Source organism: Nuphar pumila, chromosome 7 (genome assembly GCF_984573655.1).
Source record: "Nuphar pumila chromosome 7, dmNupPumi1.hap1.1, whole genome shotgun sequence".
NCBI classification, from domain to species: domain Eukaryota; kingdom Viridiplantae; phylum Streptophyta; class Magnoliopsida; order Nymphaeales; family Nymphaeaceae; genus Nuphar; species Nuphar pumila.
The window spans coordinates 92645895-92670341 of NC_143255.1; the positions used below are offsets into that span (position 1 = coordinate 92645895).

Below are 24447 nucleotides of genomic sequence, written 5' to 3' on the forward strand. Positions count from 1 at the left end.
TTTCCTCTGGAAATGGTGCTTACTGAAGCAGCACAGAATGTGATGTCTTAAGATATAATTCTCTCTCTCTCTCTCTCTCTCTCTCTCTCTCTCTCTCTCTCTCTCTCTCTCACACACACACACACACACACACACACACACACACACTAAAAAAAAAAGGTAAAAGAAAAAGCTCTCACAAAGAATTGGCAATCCATTTGACTGGCAATAAATTTGATTCTTCACAGCAGATATATGTTTCTGATATCTTGAATCTTTTTTGGGATATTTAATTACTTCTTTTGGTTATGATCTATTCTTTTTTTTTGTTCTCTTTTTTGCGTCTCTTGCGGAGGTGACAATTCATTACCAAAAATGGTGAAATTTCTCAGTTGGAGGGTCAAGATGTTTCTGTGGTTTTCTTTCTGTGTACTTGTAAGTTTATATTTTTTTTACTCATTTTGTTTCCTCTGGAAATGGTGCTTACTGAAGCAGCACAGAATGTGATGTCTTAAGATATAATTCTCTCTCTCTCTCTCTCTCTCTCACACACACACACACACACACACACACACACACACACACACTAAAAAAAAAAGGTAAAAGAAAAAAGCTCTCACAAAGAATTGGCAATCCATTTGACTGGCAATAAATTTGATTCTTCACAGCAGATATATGTTTCTGATATCTTGAATCTTTTTTGGGATATTTAATTACTTCTTTTGGTTATGATCTATTCTTTTTTTTTTGTTCTCTTTTTTGCGTCTCTTGCGGAGGTGACAATTCATTATTTTGATGTTCTCTATTGCCAAAAATGGTGAAATTTCTCAGTTGGAGGGTCAGGATGTTTCTGTGGTTTTCTTTCCGTGTACTTGTAAGTTTATATTTTGTGCATTTATTAGTGAAAAAGCACTAGCCTGAATTGATCTGGGCAACATGGGTGTCGGCTTGTAGGATAGGTGATGCTTACATAGTTACTAAACGTTGAGTTAGGAAAGGGCTTAGCTGAGCCAGTGGACCTAGGGAAGCATCTAAGCAATCTATTCATTATTAGTTCCATGAACGCTTAGACAAGCCAGATGACCAGGCGAGATGAGTCCCAACTCCTTGTACTGCATGGCACTTTTGACTCCAAAGTACATCATTTTAATTTTGTTAACTAATAAATAAACTAGATTAAAATTATTTGTTTCTAGTTAAACAATTGTTTGCTATCCTTTTGTACTTGGATATTCTTAGCATTCAGGCTACTACTATTTAATTGCCTCGTGCCTCATCAGTGCTTTCGCTTATGATTCTATGTGACCTAATAAATTGGTGCAATGCTTTTGCAGGATGAGAAGTTCCTTATAATTAGCGAGCTTCACAGGTGGCTTGAGAATGTTGAGGAGAAACCAACTATGCTGGCTAGGAAAACCCTAACTCGAGTATTGCAAAAACTTCAAGAAGAAGGTCAATGTAAATGCATTTCAGTGAGTGTGCCTGCTGTAACTAATTGTGGGCATAATCGTGTGACAGAAGTCATCTTGAACCCATCTGTTGATATGAAACAACCAGACCTTCTGGTCCAGATTCATGAGAGATTTAGGAGTTTTGATATGGAAGCTCGTGGGCAAGGAGTGGCTCGTTTAAAGAATGAGAAATATGTTCCAATACTAACTGGTGTTAAGCGGGCACGAATTCCTGTTTCATCAGAGTCTCTAGGCGTTCTATTAGAAACCATGCATGCTAACGGGTATGTTCCTGCAAAGATGGTCCGGGTGAAGTTGTTTCACACCTTTTTATGGGGATACATGACCAGTTTACCTGATTGGCAAGCCACTGCTGCTTTTGGAAGAGACAGTTATGACCTTAAAAATTCTCAAAGCTCATTCTTCCTGTTTTCTCTGGATGCTGCTAGTAAAGCAATGCCGATTGAACTATTTTTGCAAGTTGTTGGATCTACAAAAAGATTTGAAGAGCTAGTTGAAAGTTGCAAACAAGGGTTGTGCCTCTCAGAGCTTCCAATAGAGGAGTTTAAGAGCCTCATGACAACGCAGGCAACTGGGAGGCTTTCAAATCTTGTTGACATCTTACGTAGGTTGAAGGTAAACAGCACTTCCTATTCTGTTGAAACCTGGGTTTAATTCTGTTGAGCAAAACAAAAGGTTTCTCTATTGGTTCTTTCATGTCCACAATGTAGAAAGGGGTGGCTCAAATGCATAAGGTTCTCAAGCTAGGATTGTTGGTGGCTTATAAGAATCCTCACTTCAAGCTCTGTGTGTGTGTGTCATTGTTTTGTTGAAAACATAACTTTGTGAAGGGAAGACACCCAAAGGAAAAGACATCTTGCAACAATGGGCCAATAAGAAAGAGGCATGGTACTTTCTCGAAAACCCAAAACCTCATCCCCTTTCTAATCCCATTCTTTTTTGGAAAGGAAAGCTTTTTCAAAGCACAAAACTATCCCTCTCCAATCCTATTCTTTTTTGGAAACCCAAAACTACCACCTTCTGCAACCCCTTTCCTTTTCTTCTTAATTTTAAATGTAGGAGGACTATAAGAGCCCGACTCGGGCTGACATTCATGCCCAAGCCCAATCCGACTTTTATCGCACTGGTTCTGGTATCTCGGCCCGATCCCAACATGTGGCGAGCTGGGTGCTCGAAAACCCAACGGCTACCCAGCCTGATGGCCACCCCTAGTGAGGAGGTCTATAAGCTTTGGTTGATGCTCTTAGTTTGGGGGCGGCCAGGATGACTTCATTGCTTTTGTCCATACCCAACCTTTCCTCCTCTATAGTCAACTCTGTAAGAGTTTCATGTAGAGTTGGAATAGTTGGTCTATGAAGTATTATCCTTGCTCCTTCAAACTTGGTTCTCAAGCCATTTAGGAACATAAAAAAGTGCTCTCTTTTGCGTTGTTTTTGACGAAGATGAAGATCGTTGGAGGTTTCTCACTTGGGTTTCAAGACAGCCAACTCATTCCAAACTTCCACCATCTCATTATAGTAGTCCCAAACTATCTTTTCTCCTTGCTTCATAGTGAGAATGTGTTTGTGGAGATTCTATCAATGAGTGATGTTTTTTAATGTATTCATGCCTTCCAAGAAATCTCATGCTTCTTCAACTACTTTGAATCTAGCCACACTATCAAGAATCGACACATCGACACTATTCATGATCGATGTAAATTTTTTTGCATTATCCATGCATGAATCCATATATGTTTTTTCTCATGTTCTTGAGTAGCTGAAACCTTTTCTTGTGCATCTAGAAATTTTATAGCTCCATTCTCCATTCTAGTGAATGAGAGTTGAGGCTTCAAACAATCACCATCAATATATTTGATTAGCCCTTTGCCAAGATGTGATTATTAGTAGAAGACCATGTCAGGTAATTAGAAGCATTCAACTTGATGGACATAACAAAGACGGAATCTTTCTCCATGATGAGAAATAGAGAGGAGGAAGGAATGTAGAAGGAAGAGGGATGAGAGTAGTTTGTCACTCTTGTGAATACTTCAAGAGTCATGAGCACTTTCAATGACAATCTTGGCACCACAATCACTCCTTAATCACAAACAAGAATTTCAAGGATTAAGAGCTTGTGGCTCTGATACCATGTAATAAAATAGTCCTCAAAAGAGAAGTTTACAAAGCCAATAAGGGCAAACACAAGCCACTAAGAGCAGTAGAACAAATGCACCAAGGCACACAAAAGCAAAACTATAAATTTTATTAGTATTGACCAGGGTTACCATAAGCACCATAGGACATGGGGAAGCGCAAAACGTGGCGCTTCCGAAATGTGCTGGGAAGTGCCCAAAATTTTTGGGAAGTGCACTTCCCCTAAATGGGAAGCTTGCTTTTCCTTTTTTTTGTTTTTTTCTTCTTATTTTTCTTTTTCTTTTTTCCTTTTTTCGCTTCCATCTCACTTCCCATGACGCTTTCGGTTAGCTTCTTAGGTCGCTTCCGATTCGCTTCTCTTCTCTCTTCTAAGATGATTCTTTGTTCACTTCTAAGTCGTCTCACACTTCCTGCTTCCTAAAATTTTGGAAGTACCTCACTTCCCGCTTTCACTTCCCGAATCGCTTTCTGCTCCCGCTTCCCTGATTGACAACTCTGGTATTGACAAATGCACCAAATATGCATACAAGGAAGAGGGACAAAGTCCCTTATATACAACCAAAGGGAGTGATCTACTAATCGTAGAGCATCCAATCTACTAGCTAAGCATTTACAAAAATGCCCTTAATGGGCTTATAAAAGACAAGACATAAAAATCCTAGCTAAAATTTTGGAAGTGCCTCACTTCCCACTTCCGCTTCCCGAATCACTTCCCGCTCCCGCTTCCCCAACGGGCAACTCTGGTATTAACAAATGCACAAAATATGTATATAAGGAAGAGGGACAAAGTCCCTTATATACAGCCAAAGGTAGTGATCTACTAGCCATAGAGCATCCAAACGACTAGCTAAACATTTACAAAAATGACCTTAATGGGCTTATAAAAGACAAGACATAAGAATCCTAGTGTGTGTATATATATAACGGCAGCTGATTCTATGCACTCATGTGCATAGGCAGCCCTATAAACTCTACCGTTTTCTGGCTGTTGTGATACCGGAAACTGGTGAAGTCCGTACCACCTCAAAGGGTGTGATGCCCTATACCCGTATCCGGTCTTATCACAGCCCATAACTGGTCATAAAATATTTAGTTTCATGAATGCTCTTCACTATAATAATTGAGGCAATTTTGGACTCAGTGTGACCTGAAACAAACCACTCCTTGATTTGCACTATTTGGACATCAGATTGGCTGGAAACCATCAGGGTGGCACCGTCCATGCTAGCTTGCGTGACCCTGACAGTTTTAGCCAATCTGATGGTGTAATGTGGCCAGAAAATGCTAGTATCACCAACCTGGTACACTCAAGTGTACGAAACATTTTTCCGTATATAAATACACAAAATATATATATAATTTAACGGAACTCTGGTCTGTGTTTTGTTCTTTTTTTCCCAAGAAATCAATAAAAGTAAATATGTTGCCTTTCCTAATATATATTCTGTTTTTTGGAATAATTTTAGTTTTACTTGTTGATTCAGCAGCAGTAACAAAAATTTCAATGATTAACATGCTTACTATTATTGTTATTATTATTATTTTGATCAGTCTTATGGTTTATTTAGTCCATTGCTGTTTCACTCACATTAAGGAGAGCATTTGGCCGCCTTTCAGCTCTCTTTGTATTATCCACTTTTTCCAGTCATTGATTTACCTTGTTTCAAGGGTATTTGTGGAGGGTGAGAGTTAAAATTGCAAGCAGGTTTTTGTCTACAATCTGTAAATCAATATGTTAAGCTTTCCTGGTTGATGAGATATGCCACTTCTTCTGCATTCTTTTTTGGTGACAAATTTTTTTCCTTTGAGATTGTACTCAATATGCTTTCATAGTTTATACTTGATTGGTGTTTGCCTGTAGTTGCTTAGATTGGTGAGCCAAGGGCATGAAGAAGCGAATACAGCTTCACATACCATCCTTAAATATGCTATGGAACTTAAGCCATACATTGAAGAACCTTTGCAAAGATCCAGACCACGTTTAAATGTTGATCATCGTGATCTTAATCCAAAATTTCGACATGATTTTGTATTTTCGACTGGAGAGGCTGTTGATGCATATTGGAAAACCTTGGAGTATTGCTACTCTGCAGCAGATCCAACAGCTGCAGGGCGTGCATTTCCTGGTTCAGCTGTCCCAGAGGTATGTATTTTGTATTATTTGTTAGTTGGATCTCACATTATTGGTTCAATAGCTTGCCTTTGTGGCATGAGTGAGATGATTGAACTTGGACTCTAGCCTTCTTTCTTTTTTCGGGGGGTGGGGGGGGGGGGGGGGGGCGAGTTGGTGGCATTGATAATGGCATCCCTAATATCTTTTTATTCTAGTATTGTTTCTTTATGATCAAGAACACACTGCATCATAGTTTGTTATTGCAGGCTTTCAATTACAGATCATGGTCTTCAATTCGGGTAATGACCCCTGAGCAACGTGCAGAACTGCTCAAACGTATTTCAAATGATGAGGTGGACAAACGAATTCCATTCAAAGAATGTGTCAAGATTGCTAGGGATTTGAATCTTACCCTGGAACAGGTTAGCTTGTTTTTCGGACATCTGTCTACAGTTCTGATCTTTTCTAGTTTTATGGCTAATATTGGGTAGTGGAAAAACTTGTGCATTGAAAATCAATTGTTACACATGACATGACCTGTGATTCATTACGACACGTTAGAGACAGTCAATTGTGTCATGCTGTGGCCTTTTAAAATTTCAGAGTGCCAAATATTTGTAATTTCGTATGAGAGAGAGAGAGAGAGAGAGAGAGAGAGAGAGAGAGAGAGAGAGAGAGAGAGAGAGAGTAATGTGTCCTCTCCTTTTGCCCTTTGATTGACGTGAGTTACATCAGATGTCATGAAGAGAGAGATTGAGGACATCACATCTTATTTAAGATGAGAGAGAGTATTATGTCTCTTATTTGAAAGAGGGCAGTCTCTTATTTAAAAAATATTACAAAATGCCCACATATATGAGCAATATAAAAAGCTTTATGTTAAGTTTATATTAATACGAAAAGAAATTCTTGTGTGCATAAAACAAATTACGATCTTTTAAATGCATACAACACTATTTTACATTTATATAAAACACATAAAATATGCAATGAAACAACACGTGCACAAGTACAATGCCACAAAGGGCTACAAAGGTGCCAAAATACAAACACAAGGGTCACTTATGGACCAAATACAATAAGCCACTTATGGGCAAGAGCACCTCACACAGAGAACCCACAAGAACACTTAAAATAAATATAAATTGTATTGAATATGCTTAGAAAAGCATTACATACAAAGTGTGGCAAACAGCCCTATATATACACATGCGACACATTGGGGAGCTCCCAATATAAAGCTGTTGGGAACTTCCCAACAGTGGGGAGTCCCAACAGCTCTATGGTCATATTGAGCATAAAGCCCTTAGACAAAACACAAATACAAAAACAAAAAAAGTAAATACAAAAACCCAAAACTGTCCCTAATGGATATCGACTATTACATGAATAAAAAGACCAAAATACCCTGATTCTAATCCAAATTTACAACTAGTTATACATATATTTGAATATATATAACTTATATATATATATAACTAACTAATACAATATAATTTAACTCCCTCCCTCAAACTTACGGTGTAATAACTGAAAGTTTGTCAAGAAGAAAATGAAAATGTGGTGACGGAAGTGCCTTAGTGAAGAAATCCACCACTTGATACTCTGAAGTGACATATGGGAAGATGATTTTATTCAGGAATTCTTCATGTACATAGTGACAATCCATTTCTATATGCTTAGTCCTCTCATAAAATATATGGTTGCCATCTATGTACATTGCACTCTTGTTGTCAATATAGTCTGAAGGGTGTCTGCCGATGAACGCTCATATCTTCAAGTAATCCTCGCAACTAAATAATCTCTGATGTTGTGGTGACCATTGCACAGTACTCAGTTTCACTAGATGATAATATTTTCTATTGTTTTTTGCACTTCCACGACACCAGATAATCACCTAAAAAACACAAAAATCAGTAGTTGAGCATCGATCATTTGGATCTCCTCCTTAATCTGAGTAATAATAAGCAATTAACTCAAGAGAAGAGGAAAAAGATAACAAAAGACCTCTAGAGGTAGAGGTTTGTAAATATCTAATAATTTTCATCAGAGTACTCATGTGAACTGTGGTGGGAGAATATTGGAATTGTCTAGTAGTATGAACCGCATGCGCATTATTAGGCCTAGTAATAGTTAAATAAGTTAAGGCGCCAATCATTTGACAATACAAAATAGGATAATCCAGAGGTATCCTATCATCAATTTTCATTTTTGCATTAGTAACTTCAGGGGTATACTTTTTCGTCAGTAATTTCTCACTTGTCAATAATATAATTAGTAAACTTGGTTTGAGAAAGTAAATATCCCCTAGGAGAATAAGCAACCTCAATTCATAGAAAATATCTAAGAAATTTAAGATCAGTTATTTCAAAATATTTTTTAAGAATACATTTAATATGATTTACTCTCTGTTTGTCTTCACCTGTGATGATCATGTCATCAACATAAAGAAGAAGAACTACGGTTCCTGCAAAAGATTTCTTAGTAAACATGACAATATCAGTATAACAAGATTTAAAGCCAAGTTTGAGCATAACATAGCTAAAATGATTATACCAGGCTTTGGGTGCCTGTTTTAAACCATAAAGAATCTTTTTCAATCGAAGCACCTTACCAGGAGGAGCTTCATATCTAGGTGTATCCATATAAAATTCTTCTTTTAAATCTCTATTTAAAAAATCATTTTTACATCAATTTGGTAAGTAGCCTAACCTTTAACAACAACAACTATGAGAGTTATAGCTGAATTCATTCTAGATACAAGTGCAAATGTTTCATCCAATGTTACTAGAAGCTTCCTAGATAGGTGGGAAGACCACTTTCCGAAAACTCACTTCAGAAGTGCGATGCTCTTCGCTTCCGAAACTTGGTAAGAACCTCGTTTTCTCCACACTTCTCCTATGCTTTCCACACACTTCATCTATTTTTCTTGTATGTTCTCTTACTCAACTTTTCATGTTTTTTATATGTTTTCTCTCACTCACTTCCATGTGGTTTCTCTAAATCGGTAGTCATCATTTTTAGATTTTGTTAAAAATTTAATTCTTACACTAAAAAATCTTGAAATTTAAGAACTAGTCACTTTTATTTTAGTTTTTATTTGTGTTTCATTTTGATTCCCATTCAATTCTTATATATTTTTTATACCTTGCTTCCCGCTTCCTATACATTTTAAAATGCATCGCTTTTCGCTTTCACTTCCCGTATTGTTTCTCGCTTCCCCTTCCTAGTATGACAACGTTGGTTTCATCATAGTCTATCCTATATTCTTGTGCATACCATTTAACAACTATCCAGGGCTTGTACCTTTTTAGGGTCCCATCACTCTTTGTTTTAACTTTATAAACTCATCTGCAACTTATGGTTTTCTTATCCCTAGACAAATCAAATATTTCTCAAGTCTTAGATTTTCTGAGTGCCCTAATTCTTTATTCATAGCTTTTATCCATTCGAGATATTCCTTTGTCTGTTTATATATGACAAGATCAAAATAAGACTAAATTTTAGCTAAACAAGGTCTACACTGTGGAGAACAAGATTTATATGAAACAAATCTATTAGGGGGTCTAGAGGTTTGATATGATCTTCTAACTCCTTCTGGATGTTGTTGGGTTTCTAAGGTGGAGTAACTTTTTAGAGTACTTGGTTGTCTATCATTTTCACATCTTCTATATTGAATCATACTAGTTTTTTCTGATTCAATATTTACACCATCCTGAAGATTCAATTGAGACTCTTTATTACTAACATTGTCAAATAAAGAAGCATTGCTACTTTGAGGTAATAACTCAAGAACAAATACTTAGAATTCTTCTTAGGCACATTTTTGAAAGAAACTTTCATTTTCCAGAAAATAAGCATTCCTTGATATATATAGTTTGTCTTTTTTAAATCAAAACATCTAAATCCTTTTTTAGTTTCCCCATATCCAAAGAATGCACACAGAATAGCTTTAGGAGAGAGTTTATGATTTTTATTAGTGAACAAAATACTTACACCCAAAAAGTTTTAATCTGAGATAATCACGAGAGATTTTAAAAAGTTTTTCATAAGTAGAAATGTTTTGAAGCTTAGATGATGGAAGTCTATTAACAAGATATACATCAGTCGAACAAGCTTGAGCCCAAAAATGTTTTAGAACATTTTTTTAGATTTAAAGAGTTCAAATAGTCTCAATTATGTGCTTATGTTTTCTTTCAGCTAATCCATTTTGTTGAGGTGTATAAGCACATGATCTTTGGTGTAATATTCCATTATGTTCAAAATAAGTTTTGAAATCATTTGACATAAGCTCTCCCTAGAGTCAGAGCGGAAGACAATGTTATAAAAAATGTGCCTTGAGGCTCAAAAGGCGCGCCACGCCTTGAGGCACGGCCCTCTGTTCCTCAAGGCGCAATTTTTTTTTTTTACAACAAGATTTCATAGACATAATCAACAAAATTTTTGTATATTTTCCAGTTATTTCAGTTATGTAATAAGTTTATTAGTATATTACTATATTTTACTTTTGTTGGCTAATCTCATATATTTTTCAGTTATTTCAGTCATGTAATTAGTTTCTTAATATATTTTAACTTTTGTTGGTTAATCTCATATATTTTTCAGTTATGTAATCAGTTTTTAGTTAATTTTATATGTTAATCTCATATTTTTTAGAATAATCTCATATATTTTAAAAGAGGTTGGAGAAATGGGAAAATATATTAGTTAAAAGAGGTCGGGGTAGGCCTAGGAAGACTTGGATGGAGATGATAGGAAAAGATATGAATGCTTTGAACCTCACCGAGGACATGGCATTGGATAGAAATGATTGGAGGAAAAGGATTCATGTGGAAGACCCCAAATGAATTTCTTTTTTGGTTCATATCGCTGACCCCAATGGTTTTGGGATGAAGGCGTAGTTGTTGTTGTTGTTGTAATCTCATATATTTTAACTTTTGTAGGTTAATCTCATATTTTTCAGTTATGTAATCAGTTTTTTAGTATACTTTAACTTTTGTTGGTTAATCTCATATATTTTCCAGTTATGTAATCAGTTTTTAGTTATTTTTATATGTTAATCTCACATTTTTTATAATAATCTCATGTATTTTAACTTTTATAGGTTAGTCTTATATATTTTCCAGTTATTTTAGTTATATAATCAGTTTCTTAGTATATTTAACTTTTATAGGTTAATCTCTTATATTTTCCAGTTATTTCAGTTATATAATTAGTTTCTTAGTATATTTAACTTTTTTTTGGTTAATCTCATATATTTTCCAGTTATGTAATCAGTTTTTAGTTACTTTTATATGTTAATCTCATATTTTTTAGAATAATCTCATATATTTTAACTTTTGTTGGTTAATCTCATATATTTTCCAGTTATGTAATCATTTTTTAGTTACTTTTATATGTTAATCTCATATTTTTTAGAATAATCTCATATATTTTCCAGTTATTTCAGTTATGTAATCAGTTTCTTACTAAATTTTAACTTTTTTTGGTTAATCTCATATATTTTCCAGTTATATAATCAGTTTTTAGTTACTTTTATATGTTAATCTCATATTTTTAGTACTTATTTGAGATTTTCTATTTCTTATTTCTTATTGGTTGTTATTTCATCAATAAAACATTTCTTTATTTATTTGTATTTTTAAATATTTTTTATAAATTTTTTAAAGTTTTCAAATATTTTTTTTGAGGCTTATGCTTTACGCCTCAGTTTTTGGTGGAGCTCCTCGCTACGCCTCAACGCTTTTCCCAACACTGGCGGAAGATAAAAATTTCAGCTTTAAATTGATTTTTAATAAGGTTGTGATATTTTCTAAAGTTTTCAAAAACTTTGTACTTGGGCCTAAGAAAGTATATTAAAGAAAATCGAGTATAATCATCAACAAATATCACATAATAAGAGTAACCACCTTTAGATAGGGCAGGGGAAGGTCTCCATGATGTTAAGACTATAACACAGTGGATGGTTTGGATCCAGATCCAATATGTATGTATACCTTTTGTATTTTCTTCTTGTACCAAAGGGTACTCTTGTAATTCATCATGCTTGTTATTATGATATATATTATGATGGGAGCCTAGAAAAGGTAAGCTCGGTTGATCTTTGGTTGCAAACTCCTCTTTACTAGAAATATGTTTTACTTTAAATTTGAAATCTAAAATTTTTTCTCCCTTTTCTTTTTTCTTTCCTACGTTAAATATTGTTTTCTTTCTTTGTGTATCTGACTACACTCTCTCTCAAGGCTGGTTTATGGATTCGGGGGCAGCACATCATGTTACAGGAGATTCAGTTTAACTCTCTCATGCTGCACCATATTGTGGTAATGGACATATGATTACGGGAGATGATAAACACCATCATATCATTCATGTAGTCACGACAAACTACCAGTAGAGGTCTCCTTTTCTTGTCCAATACTTTACTTGTTCCTAACATTTAGAAAAATCTCATTTCTGTTTCTCAACTTTTTTGTGATACTAATTCCTGTTTCCACTTTTCTCCATCTTTTGTTTCTGTAAAAGAAATTCACACGAATCAGACGTTCGTTGAGAGAAGAAGATGCGAAAATCTGATGTCCTGAATGATGCTCCATAGTCTTTCTCACCACTAGCGTCTCATTCATTATTTGCGTTATCTAGTCCAGAAGCTCATAAAGAAGTTGATGTTTGGCATCGTAGATTAGGCCATTGCAATTCTAGCTTTCTTGATATTTTGTGTAATAAAGGTTTGATTGATGTTAAAAGGAGAAACTCTTCTTGTGTTAGTTATCACATTTTTCTATATCTAATAAAAGAGCTTCTTTCCTAGTTGAGCTTGGTCATTATGATGCTTGGGGTCCTTCCCTAACTGTCTTTTTCTAAATCCAAATATTATGTTATTTTTGTGGATGATTTCACTCATTGTACCTGGATATTTTTCTCAAAAACAAAGGACCAAGTTTTTCTTACTTTTTGTAGATTCAAGTCTGATGTTAAGACTCAATTTTCTCATAAAATCTTAACCCTATGAAATGATGTTGTACTTTATCTTTAACAGCCAATTGGTCAGTAATACTTTTTAAGCGGCCTATGTATTCCATAACTATCATGGAGTCTTTCTTCAAACTTTGAAACTCATTTTTTAAGTACATAACTCGGGCTTCTAATATCTGAGAGTATGTCTGAGAGAGCTTACTCTATAGATTTGCCGCAGTGCAATCATTTGAAATAGTAGCCAACACTTCTTGAGAGAGTGTTGACGTAATATAAACAACCAAAGACTAATCCCGCTTTCTCCAAGCTGTATACTCTGGATTCTTAACAGATTTAGTGATTGTGTCGCCCTTCTCATCCTTGGTTTCTTGCAAAATAAGCCGTGGTGGTACAAGAACAGAACCATCCAGATGTTCATCGAGATCCTAACTCCGTATAAATGGAAGTATTTGTCTCTTCCATGTTAAGAAATTAGAATGAGTAAGTTTTTCCTTGAATGAGTTTATTTAAGAAATTTGCAGAGGGACCAGAATACGAGAAGGAATCCATATCAATGAAACAACGAATAAGCAAACAAACTGATTTGAGATCACTCAATCAATCAACAGAGCTTCAATAAAGAAACCTTTTTTTTGGAAATGAGAATGTAAAACGTCACAGCCTGCCTATAGACGTTGCACAAAAAACACTAATTTTACTACTGATTGAAAAAGAGAAAGGACAGTAATACAAGTTTGAGAAAATCTGATATAATGGTAAATGCTAGACTATGACAATAATATATAAAACAAAATGATATGAATGTCCAGCAATACAAGGAGTATTCACGGCTCACAAACTTAGGAAAGAATCAAAGAGGTAAAGATGGCTTAGGAATGCACAAAGCTAACAAATTCAGAATGGAGGTAAAGAAATTTATGGCAGAAAGAAGACAGAAAGAAGGTAAAGTTTTATTGCAGAAAGAAAAACCCATAAAAGGTTGACGTTGATGGTAGGTAAAGAAAACACACAACGTGAGGGGGAAAGCTAAAACCCTAGAAAAGAGTCGTTGATGGTAAAGGAGAGAAGATACAGTCATTGACGTTGATGGTGAAGAAGAGGCAGTGACATTAATGTTGAAGAAGAAGATGCAACCGAAGATGAAAAAGCAGACAATGATGTCGTGAAGAAGAGGCAGACAATGACGTTGATGTTGAAGAAGATGATGCAGCCGAAGAAGAAATGGCAGACGATGATGTTGAAGAAGAAGATGCAGTCGTTGTTGGTGAAGAGTAGATTACGAAGAAGACAAACCAAGGAGTATTCACGACTGCTTCTTCAGATCTCGTTGAACATGCTTCTTGTAGGGTTCCGCAACCAAGGCTCTGATACCATGAGAGAAATTGAGAGGAGTTTATTCCACATCTTATCCTGCACAAGAAACAGAGAAAAGAGAGAGAGAGGGAGATGCACAATGGCTGGGGCGGCTGAACATAACCCACCACCAAGCCCTAATCTCGTTATATGAAAACGACTTTACAATGGAGACTAAAATATGCGACCACAACAAATATATTACAAAAATGCCATTAATGATAAAGGCATCAACTGCATAGTAAAGAGGATTGACGTGCATATGGATCTGGATCCAGATCCACACACACACACACACACACATATATATATATATATATATATATATATAGTCTTGTAAGAGTTAATGTCTGTTGAAAGTAAGGAGAGATGCACAACAACCAAGGTAGAGAGAGAGAGAGAAAGATAGAGAAAGAGAGAGAGAGAGACGACTGGAGAATAATCTAACTTCTTCAATTCAATTAGGGCTACTCTCTATATTAAATAGAGATAGTCCAAAGAACACAATTACACCCAGGTCCCTCATTAAAGAATAAGATTCAAATAACCTCTAGTTTAGAAAAACTTATTTACTAAAAACATCATAAAAACATCTTAGTCTCAACACTCCCCCTCAAGCTGGAGCATAGATATCAATCATGCTCAGCTTGTCACAACACTTTGAGAAATTTGGTCTCGCCAGGGCTTTGGTAAAAACATCAGCTATTTGATCTTCGGAAGATACATGATCGGTGCAGATATACCCAGCCTGAACCAAGTCGCGGATATAGTGACAGTCAACTTCAATATGTTTAGTCCTTTCATGAAATACTGGATTGTTGGCAATATATGTAGAAACCCTATTGTCACACATCATCAACATAGGTAGGGATACTTTCTCCTGAAGCTCGGTCAAGACTGATTTTACCCACATAATCTCAGCTGCAGTCTGGGCCATTGCTCGGTATTCAGATTCAGCACTCGACCTGGCTACAACGGTTTGTTTGTTACTCCTCCAGGTAACAAGATTTCCTCCCACAAACACACAAAATCCAGATGTTGACTTCCTATCTTCAACAGATCCTGCATAATCCGCGTCAGTGTAAGCAACAACGTCCAAAGATGGATTTCGTTTAAACAACAGACCTTTACCAGGAGATGCCTTTAAGTACCGAATAACCATCATAGCTGCATCCCAGTGAACTTTTGTAGGTTTGTCCATGAACTGACTGATTTTACTCACAGCTAATGAAATGTCAGGTCTAGTAACAGTCACATATAGTAACTTACCCACCAACGATCTAAAGCTGACACTGTCTACATACTCAGACTTCTCATCGAACATGTGAGTTTTGGGATCTATTGGAATATTAGCTGGCTTGGCTCCTAGCATTCCAGTCTCTTTTAATAAGTCCAACACATACTTTCTTTGAGACAACACTAAGCCCTCTTTGTTTCTTGCAACTTCGATACCCAGAAAATATCGTAGGTGACCAAGATCTTTAGTAACAAAGTGTTTCTGAAGATGATCTTTTGTGGCAGAAATATCTTGGGCACTGCTCCCTGTTAATATGATGTCATCGACATATACCACCATAACAACAATTCCAGCACTGGTTTTCTTGATGAACAAAGAGTGATCTGAAGCGGACCTGACAAAGCCAAAACTCGACATTACCTTAAATAATTTGTGAAACCATGCCCTTGGACTCTGCTTCAGGCCATAAATAGCCTTCTTCAACTTGCACACCTTCTTACACTCTCCCTGAACCTCGAAGCCTGGGGGTTGTTGCATGTAGACAGTTTCATGCAAATCCCCATACAAAAAGGCATTCTTGACATCCAACTGAAACAAGGGCCATCCATGGTGCACAGCAACAGAAAGAACAAGACGAATAGTGCCAAGACGAGCAACTGGGGAGAAAGTTTAAAAAAAGTCAACACCATAAGTCTGAGTATACCCTTTTGCAACCAACCGGGCTTTGTACCGTTCAATTGACCCATCCGAGTTATATTTAATGGTATATACTCACTTGCAGCCAACAATATCTGCATCAGTTGGAGGATCCACCAAATCCCAAGTGCTCCTAGAACATAGGGCATCCATCTCATCCTTCATAGCCTGTATCCATTTGGGGTCGAATAGAGCCTGACTGTGATGAAGCGGAACAGAGGAGGCTGACAAAGCCGAGATAAAATTCTTCATAGAAGCCCCAAGATTAACTTCAGAAACAAACTGAGAAATGGGATGAAGGGTGCACTGTCTTTTCCCTTTTCGCAGAGCAATAGGAAGATCCTCATCAACAGCAAAAACTTCAGTATGCTCAGAGATACTAACTTCAGGAGAAGGAGATAATGGGGGCATGGAGGTAGGTGGTAACCTGTGAGTATACACTATAGGAGGGTTTCTGTATCAAGACTCCCCAGAGGATGGAGCCTCAGGCTTTGGAGTGAACGACTCTAAAGGAAAATGGGGAATTGGCAGAGGAAAAACATCACCCTGACTATCTTGTAACCTTGGAGTAGTACTTGAAAAATAAGGAATAGACTCAAAGAAGGTAACATCCGCACTGACATACTCTTTATGAGATATAGGGTCATAGCAACGATATCCTTTTTGGTTCTTAGGATACCCAAGGAAAACACATTTAATAGACTGAGCAACAAGTTTATCTCGATCAGGACCCAACTTATGCACAAAACACATACATCCAAAGACTTTAGGGGGGATAGGGAAGAGAGGAGCCTCTGGATGAAGAATTTGAATTGGGTTCTGGTCTTCTACAGAACTTGACAGCATGCGATTTATAAGAAACCCGGCTGTCAAAACCGCATCGCCCCAGTATGTAGCAGGCATATTGGATTGAATCATAAGGCACCGAGCAACATTAAGGATTTGTCTATATTTCCTCTCAGCCACCCCATTTTGCTGGGAGGTATGGGGACATGTAAATTGAGGTTGAATCCCATTAACAGAGTAGAATTGAAGTAAGTCTTTGGATTTGAACTCAAGAGCGTTATCAGTGCGAACAATTTTAACACATATGTCAAATTGAGTTTTTATCTCTGCAATTAAAGATTTAAGAATGACAGGACCTTGAGACCGATCTTTTAACATGAACACCCACGATAGTCTCGAAAAGTCATCAACAATAACTAGATAATAACGACATTGAGACCTATTCAGAATCCTACTTGGACCCCACACATCTACATGAAGAAGATCAAACAATCCTTGACTTGATGAACTCTGACTGGAGGGAAAATAACTTCGACAATGTTTTCCCAATTGACATGTTTCACACTGAAGAGAAACTGAGGGAGGTATATGAGGAATGACACGACGAAGTTTTGTCACTGGAAGGTGACCCAAACGATGATGCCACAAAAGAGGACTTAGGATGATGTAACAACAGAATTGGCCAAAACCTCTGGTTGGTGTAGGTAATACAGACCACCTTCCTCATAGCCACCACCAATCCTTTTTCCCGTCAGCAAGTCCTGAAAGGTGCATCCCATAGGATCAAAACGTACCCCTTTTTGACCTGTCACAGGTTTTAAACTCACAAAGTTGCTCGAGTTTCCGCACAAGTGACCAGAGGCTCCAGAATCAATGACCCACCTACCACCTTGAGCAGATAGGCCATCACCTGCCGAGAACACAACCTCCGCAACAGAAGGCTTCGAATTGGATGATCGTAAAGCAAGGACCTCGTCATATTCAACCCTGCTAAGAGTTACACAATCATTGGAGGAATCTGCATCTGATTTAACCACTTGAGCCATAATATAAACTGATGGGCTTGATTCACAAAATGCAGGAGCAACCACAGGCGCATACCCACAATCAACAACAAGCCCGACTATATCAAGTTTTGACTTCACCAATGAAATCTAAGAAACACGACCTTCGACTGTTCAGATCCAAACTTTAAATATAATTTTAAGAAACTTGACCAAAACTTTCCACCTCAACCAAGGATGACTATAGGTTGTAAATCAAGATCACACATCCAACACGACTTAGAATGTGTTACCATCACACATCTGCCACTACGACAAACAGTAGCAGCACCCAACACAAAATCTCACTTCAAAAGATAAGGTTCCCACGAACAGAATGTTTTTCCACATGCTGTTTTCAAACATCAATTGAGTCAAAAGGATCACGACACAGCACCCAGCTGCTTGCTAAATAAAATCTGAGCACAACTAGCGATAACATGAGCAGAAACAAAATAATTTTCCCTGTGTAATTTCACGACTGCTTTTCTGATCAGTTTCACGACTGCTTTTTCTGATCAGCAGCAGCCTCAACGCAATACAGTTACAGCACCAGCACACACGACCTGTGCAGAAGGTTCCCTCCTGCTTCACCCTTCACGACTCATGACCTCGACAGGCTGAATACTACGACTATACATCCACCACTATAGAGATGCATATCACAACTAAGATAGAGATGCATACCTCGACTGCACATCCACCACGAATATGCCTCTGATTCATGCTAGAAACTGGAGTCACTCGAACTTGGAGCAGGGCACGAGATCACGCTCCCAAGGACAATGGATCAGATCTTTGCTGTATCTGATTCTTCACAACCTTAACAGAACCGACCCCCACTTGATTTGATTTCGCGACTTCTCTGCATCAGATCTTCACTCGGTCTGAACTTCTCCACCATCCACACTTCAAAGATCATTTGTTTTGAAGCCCGCAACATCCAATCAATTTGCAACGATCAGATTTTTTTTTATGTAAAAATCTGTGTCGACAACATAGAGAATCAAATCAGACCAACGGCATCACACGACCCACGATCTGAGTGCTTCTACGATCAGCCACTTTTCACGTTTCACGACACATGATGCAGCTTGCTGCAGTTTTCCACGATCAGCCACAGCAGCATTACACGACTCACGATCAGCAACGGTATCCCAGGAGGGGACGCGTCTCTGATACCATGTTGAAAGCTATGTCACACGGACTCGGCTAGGGAGGCGCCGCACCCGAGTCGACACGCCCCGACACGGGTGCGGACACGGGTGCGGCTTCGGACTCGGCCTGGACTCGGTCAACGCCGAGTCGGACTCGGTCAACGCCGAGTCGGACTCGGTCAACGAGTCGAGGCCGAGTCCGTCCACTTTTGGACTCGGTCAATTTTGACCGAGTCCAAAATTGTCCATTTTTATAGCAAAAAACAAAAAAAAATGATCTTTTTATATAGTTTTTAAAATATATATAGCATGAAAAAAGCTAATTATCATTTAATTCTCTCTCTCATAAGCCCCATAAAAAATTATTCTTAAATATTATCATCTAATTCTCTCTCTCAATCTTAAAAGCTAATAAATTCTCATCCACGAGTACCAACACTTTTCATCCACCGAGTTCTATCTCTTATAAAGGCTAATAAATTCTCATCCACCAGTACCAACATTTTTCATCCACCGAGATCATTTAATTCTCTCTCTTTTTCAAATCTAGCTTTGAAAAATTAAAAGCTTTTAATGCTTTTAATTAATGTTATAATTTTAGCAAAAGATGTTTAATGCATTTACCAGAACATGCTTTTAGTTAATGCTTTTAATTAATACCTTGATGATGTTTTATTCCCATGGTAGCTAAGACTCAGCCGAGTCAATGATAAACTCAGCCAAGTTTGGTTCTAACCCAGTTATACTACTATTTTAACTCAGTTAATTCAGGATCTGAGACAACTCGGAAGAGTCACGAGCCGAGTGTCCAAAATTTATATAGATATATGCACACACAGGATATATTATTATATATATATATATTTAAAAAAAAAATATTTATATATATAGCCGAGTCCCCGTGTCCAAAATTTTTAAAATTGTGCCGCACCCGTGTCGCACCCGCACCCGCACCCATGTGACATAGGTTGAAAGTAAGGAGAGATGCACAACAACCAAGGTAGAGAAAGAGAGAGACAGCTGGAGAATAATCTAACTTCTTCAATTCAATTAGGGCTACTCTCTATATTAAATAGAGATAGTCCAAAGAACACAATTACACCCAGGTCCCTCATTAAAGAATAAGATTCAAATAACCTCTAGTTTAGAAAAACTTATTTACTAAAAACATCATAAAAACATCTTAGTCTCAACAATGCCTTATAGGGGCATTTTGGTCTTTTCACATATAATAGTAATTGTTTATTATAAATAATATTTTTATTTTTTTTGTTATTTTCCTTTCCCTATTTTTTTCATTCTTTTGGCCATTGAGGGGCTCTATGGTCTTTTAACCATAGAATCATTGGGACTCCCCAACGATCATAAATATGCTCGTAGACTAGAGAGCTCCCAACGACTCTATTTGGGAGCTCCCAATGGCCTCCCTCTCTTTTGTATAGTGTATAAATAGGGATGGTGTTCTCCCTTATTCTTCAATGCTTGGAGCTCAAGCATATGCTCAATAAAATTATATTTTTTTATCTTTTTTGTGTTGCCATTATTGGTTCTTGTATTGTTCCGTCGCGGACTTGTTCTTATGCACTTTGTGGTTGTGTTCTTGTAAGCCCTTAGAGGCCTTTGTTTATATTTTTCGCATATTTCATTACATGTTACCAAAGCCATAATGCTCTTGGTCTTGTGAAAAGTGGCCATAAGTGTTCGTGAGTGTGGAAAAGCATCAGTGTTCATGGTGCTTATGATGACTCAAGTGAACATGTTCTTTATTCTTCTCTTTCTCTCTTCTACCATTCAAAATGAAATATGAACAAAAAATTGATTTCTCCTTCAAGTTAAATAGCTCCAACTAAATGGTGTAGGCATCCACATTGAAAAATAACCTTAAAGGAAAGAAGCTTTGAAGATATGTGTAGGCACTATCTCATAGCCTCAACTCAAGCTCATAAAACGAGCAGATCAAGAGAAGGCCTTAGAAAGAGATGCTCAAATGAAAGCTATTCAAGATCATTAATCTAAAGTAGAAGATTGTGGAAGTAACCTTGCAAAAATTCTTGCATGGTTTTGTAAAAATATCTTCAAAGATATGCACTACAAGCACAAGCTCCACGAAGGGATACATGTACAAAGACACACCAAGAACACTTGAATAAAAAGTACACAAAGGTACAAAGAGAAATCTATTGAGCAAAGGTGAGCACAAAGGCTCCCAAAAGAATGAATACAATTAGAGGGGATACACCCGTATTTATAATCCAAGAGGAGACCAAAAGGAGGGGCTCCTACTAGACGTTGGAGCCCCTCCAACGGTTAGAAATCTAACCGTTGGAGGGGGGGGGGGTCTAACGTCTCCCCCTCCTTTGACTTTTAATCAAAAAGGTGAAAAAGAAAAGAAATAAAGAGGAAGAAAGAAAAGAGAAAAAGAAAAAGGAAAGAGGAAAGAGAGAAAAGAAGAAAAAGAAAATGAAGACAAGTTACATGCACATTTAAAAGGGTGAATATGCGTAAAATGGGAAATGGTAGAAATGCCCCTGGGACAATATATATATATATATATATATATATATATATATATATATATACATATGCATATATATCCCTCTATATACATAAATATATGTATACATGATATAATTTAACACCCCCCTCAAACTTAGGGCGTGACGACCGAAAGTTTGTCAAGAAGAAAATGAAATCTGGGGGAACACAACGCCTTTGTGAAAAAGTTTGTCAACTTGTATTCTGAAGTCACATAAGGAAGGTCTATGATTTTCTGCAAGTAGGCTTCTTTGACATAGTGACAGTCCATTTCAATGTGCTTGGTACGGAAAAGTGTGATTTTTAGCAATATAGATTGCACTTTTATTATCACAACACAGTCTTGTAGGTCCTTGGATTAGTACTCCCATATCCTTCAACAATTGATGAATCCACACAATCTCCATAGTCGTGGAGGCCATGCCTCGATATTCTACTTCTGTTGATGAAAGAGACACCTTCTGTTGTTTCTTACATCTCTATGAGATCAGTGATTCACCTAGAAAAATACAAAAACCAGTGGTGGAGTGATGGTTATTTGGGTCACCTCCCCAATCAGAGTCAGTATATGCAATCAATTCTAAGTTTGAAGATGAGGAAAAAAATACTCTCTTGTTTATTGTGCCCTTTATGTATCTGACAATACGAAGTACAACATTCATATGAACTGAATTGGGGGCATGCTGAAATTGACTCACAGTATGCATGACATGAGATATGTCTGGCAGTGTGATACTTGTAATGAAATATGCGGAAGAATCCAAGAATGCTAAAGCATTCACTATGTCCCACACGAACAAATGCAACAAGCATAAGAGAGGAATCCACTAAGGGATATACGAAGGGCCTTATAAAAAGGCTACACACATGAAAAATAATATCACTATTATTGAAGAGGAGCTCTCAAGAGCAATACCACGTACAAGGGGGGTTCCCCGTATTTATAAGAAAAGGAGACCAAAGGGGCTCCCAATAGAGTCGTTGGGGGCCCCAACGACTCCATTGTGGGGCCCCTTTTCGGTATCCAAAAATACATTTAAAAAATAAAAAACAAAAATAAAAAATAGTGAAATAAAAGAAATAAAACAAGTACCCCTATTGGGTACTTGTGAAAAGACCATAATACCCCTATCGGGTATTATGGTGAATATACATCTATATTTATATATATATATATAGATGTATTATTACATATGTTTTAACACCCCCCCTCAAACTTTACGGGGGAATGACCGAAAGTTTGTCAAGAAGAAACAAGAAGCGAGGAGCAGGCAGGGCTTTGGTAAATAAATCTGCAAGTTGATATTCTGAAGTGACATATGGCAGTGTAACTGTCCCACGAAGATATTCATCACGTACATAATGACAGTCCATTTCAATATGTTTAGTCCTCTCATGAAAGGTGTGGTTGCTGGCAATGTAGATGACACTTTTGTTGTCGCAACAAAGGTTCGAAGCACCGGTAATTTCGACTCCCATATCTTGAAGAAGACTTCGAAGTCACACCAGCTCCATTGTAGTGGTTGCCATAGCCCTGTATTCTGCTTCAGTAGAAGACAATGAGACTTTCTGCTGTTTCTTGCACCTCCAAGCAATTAGCGAATCTCCTAGGAATACACAAAAGCCAGTAGTTGAGATTCGATCATTTGGGTTTCCTCCCCAGTCAGCATCAGTATAAGCTAGTAAATCTAAGGAAGAGATTGAGGATAGGAATAGCCCTTTAGTCAAAGTATTTTTAATATATCGAATGATCCGGAGCACAGCACTCATATGCACAGATGTAGGAGCATGCTGAAATTGGCTTGCAGAGTGCACAGCATGAGCAATATCGGGCCTGGTGATAGTCAGATAGGTGAGGGAGCCTATGAGTTGCCTATAGGGCGTAGGATCGTCCAGCAGAACTCCATCCTCCAGTCGTAGTTTAGCATTGATAACCTCGGGAGTCTCCACCTTTTTATCATTCTTGTGAGTATCCCTTAGCAACTAATCTAGCTTTATAGCGCTCTAGGGAACCATCACTTTTTGTTTTGACTTTGTAGACCCATCGACATCCTATAGCTTTCTTATTTGGAGGAAGAAGAACTATTTCCCAAGTTTTAGCCTTATTTAAAGCATCTAGTTCAACTTTCATTGCTTCAACCCAATGAGGTATATTTTTTGCTTGATTATAATGGGAAGGTTCATAGTAAGAATGCAAGGCATTAGACAAGCTCTATAGTTAGGTGAGAGAGTTTCATATGAGACAAACCTATTAGGTGGAATTGATGTTCTAGAAGAACGCCTGAGAGAGGTTTCTTCTAGGGGTTCATTAAGCCGCAAGAATTTTTCTAAAGCACTAATAGGTTGGGCTTCCTCACGCCGAGTGTAAACTTGGAGATTGTCACCATTAGTTGGTGATACATTATTATCATGAGAATCATGAGTATTTTCTAAAACTTCCGGATGACTCAAAGAGTCATCATTTGAATCTTCTAAAAGATCATCTATAAACATATAATCAATTTCATTTGGTTTTTCCAATATTTCAAATCCATTTTCATCTTCTAAAAAATTCACATCTTTGGAGACAAATAATTTATTGTTTTTATGATCAAAGCATCTATAGCCCTTTTGATTTTCACCATATCCTAAAAATACACATTCTATTGCTTTAGGTGACAATTTATCTCTTTTATGTAAAAGAACAAAACATTTACACCCAAAAATACGAAGACGATTGTAGTCGGGTGTCATATTGAAAAGTTTTTCATAAGGAGAGATATTGTTCAATTTTGAAGATGGCATCCTATTGATTAAATAGGTGGAGGTTAACACGGCTTCGGCCCAAAAACTTTTAGGAATATTTTTAGAAATGAGTAAGGATCTAGTGGTTTCCAAAATATGTCTATGTTTTCTTTCCGCTAGACCGTTTTGTTGAGGAGTTCTTGGACAAGATTTTTGATGACAAATGCCATGTTGTTTTAGATATG

At 37.1% G+C, this 24447-nt stretch overlaps 1 protein-coding gene across 1 annotated transcript in view; it reads left to right on the forward strand.

Moving 5' to 3' along the window:
* The window catches only part of LOC149832483 (B-block binding subunit of TFIIIC), a 94957-nt gene that overhangs the window by 36730 nt on the left and 33780 nt on the right, over positions 1–24447 (forward strand). The window contains exons 7-9 of the mRNA XM_090014522.1: positions 1314–2066; positions 5448–5729; positions 5966–6121. Of these exons, the coding sequence (XP_089870648.1) occupies positions 1314–2066; positions 5448–5729; positions 5966–6121 (1191 nt within the window). The remainder of the gene's footprint in view (positions 1–1313; positions 2067–5447; positions 5730–5965; positions 6122–24447) is intronic.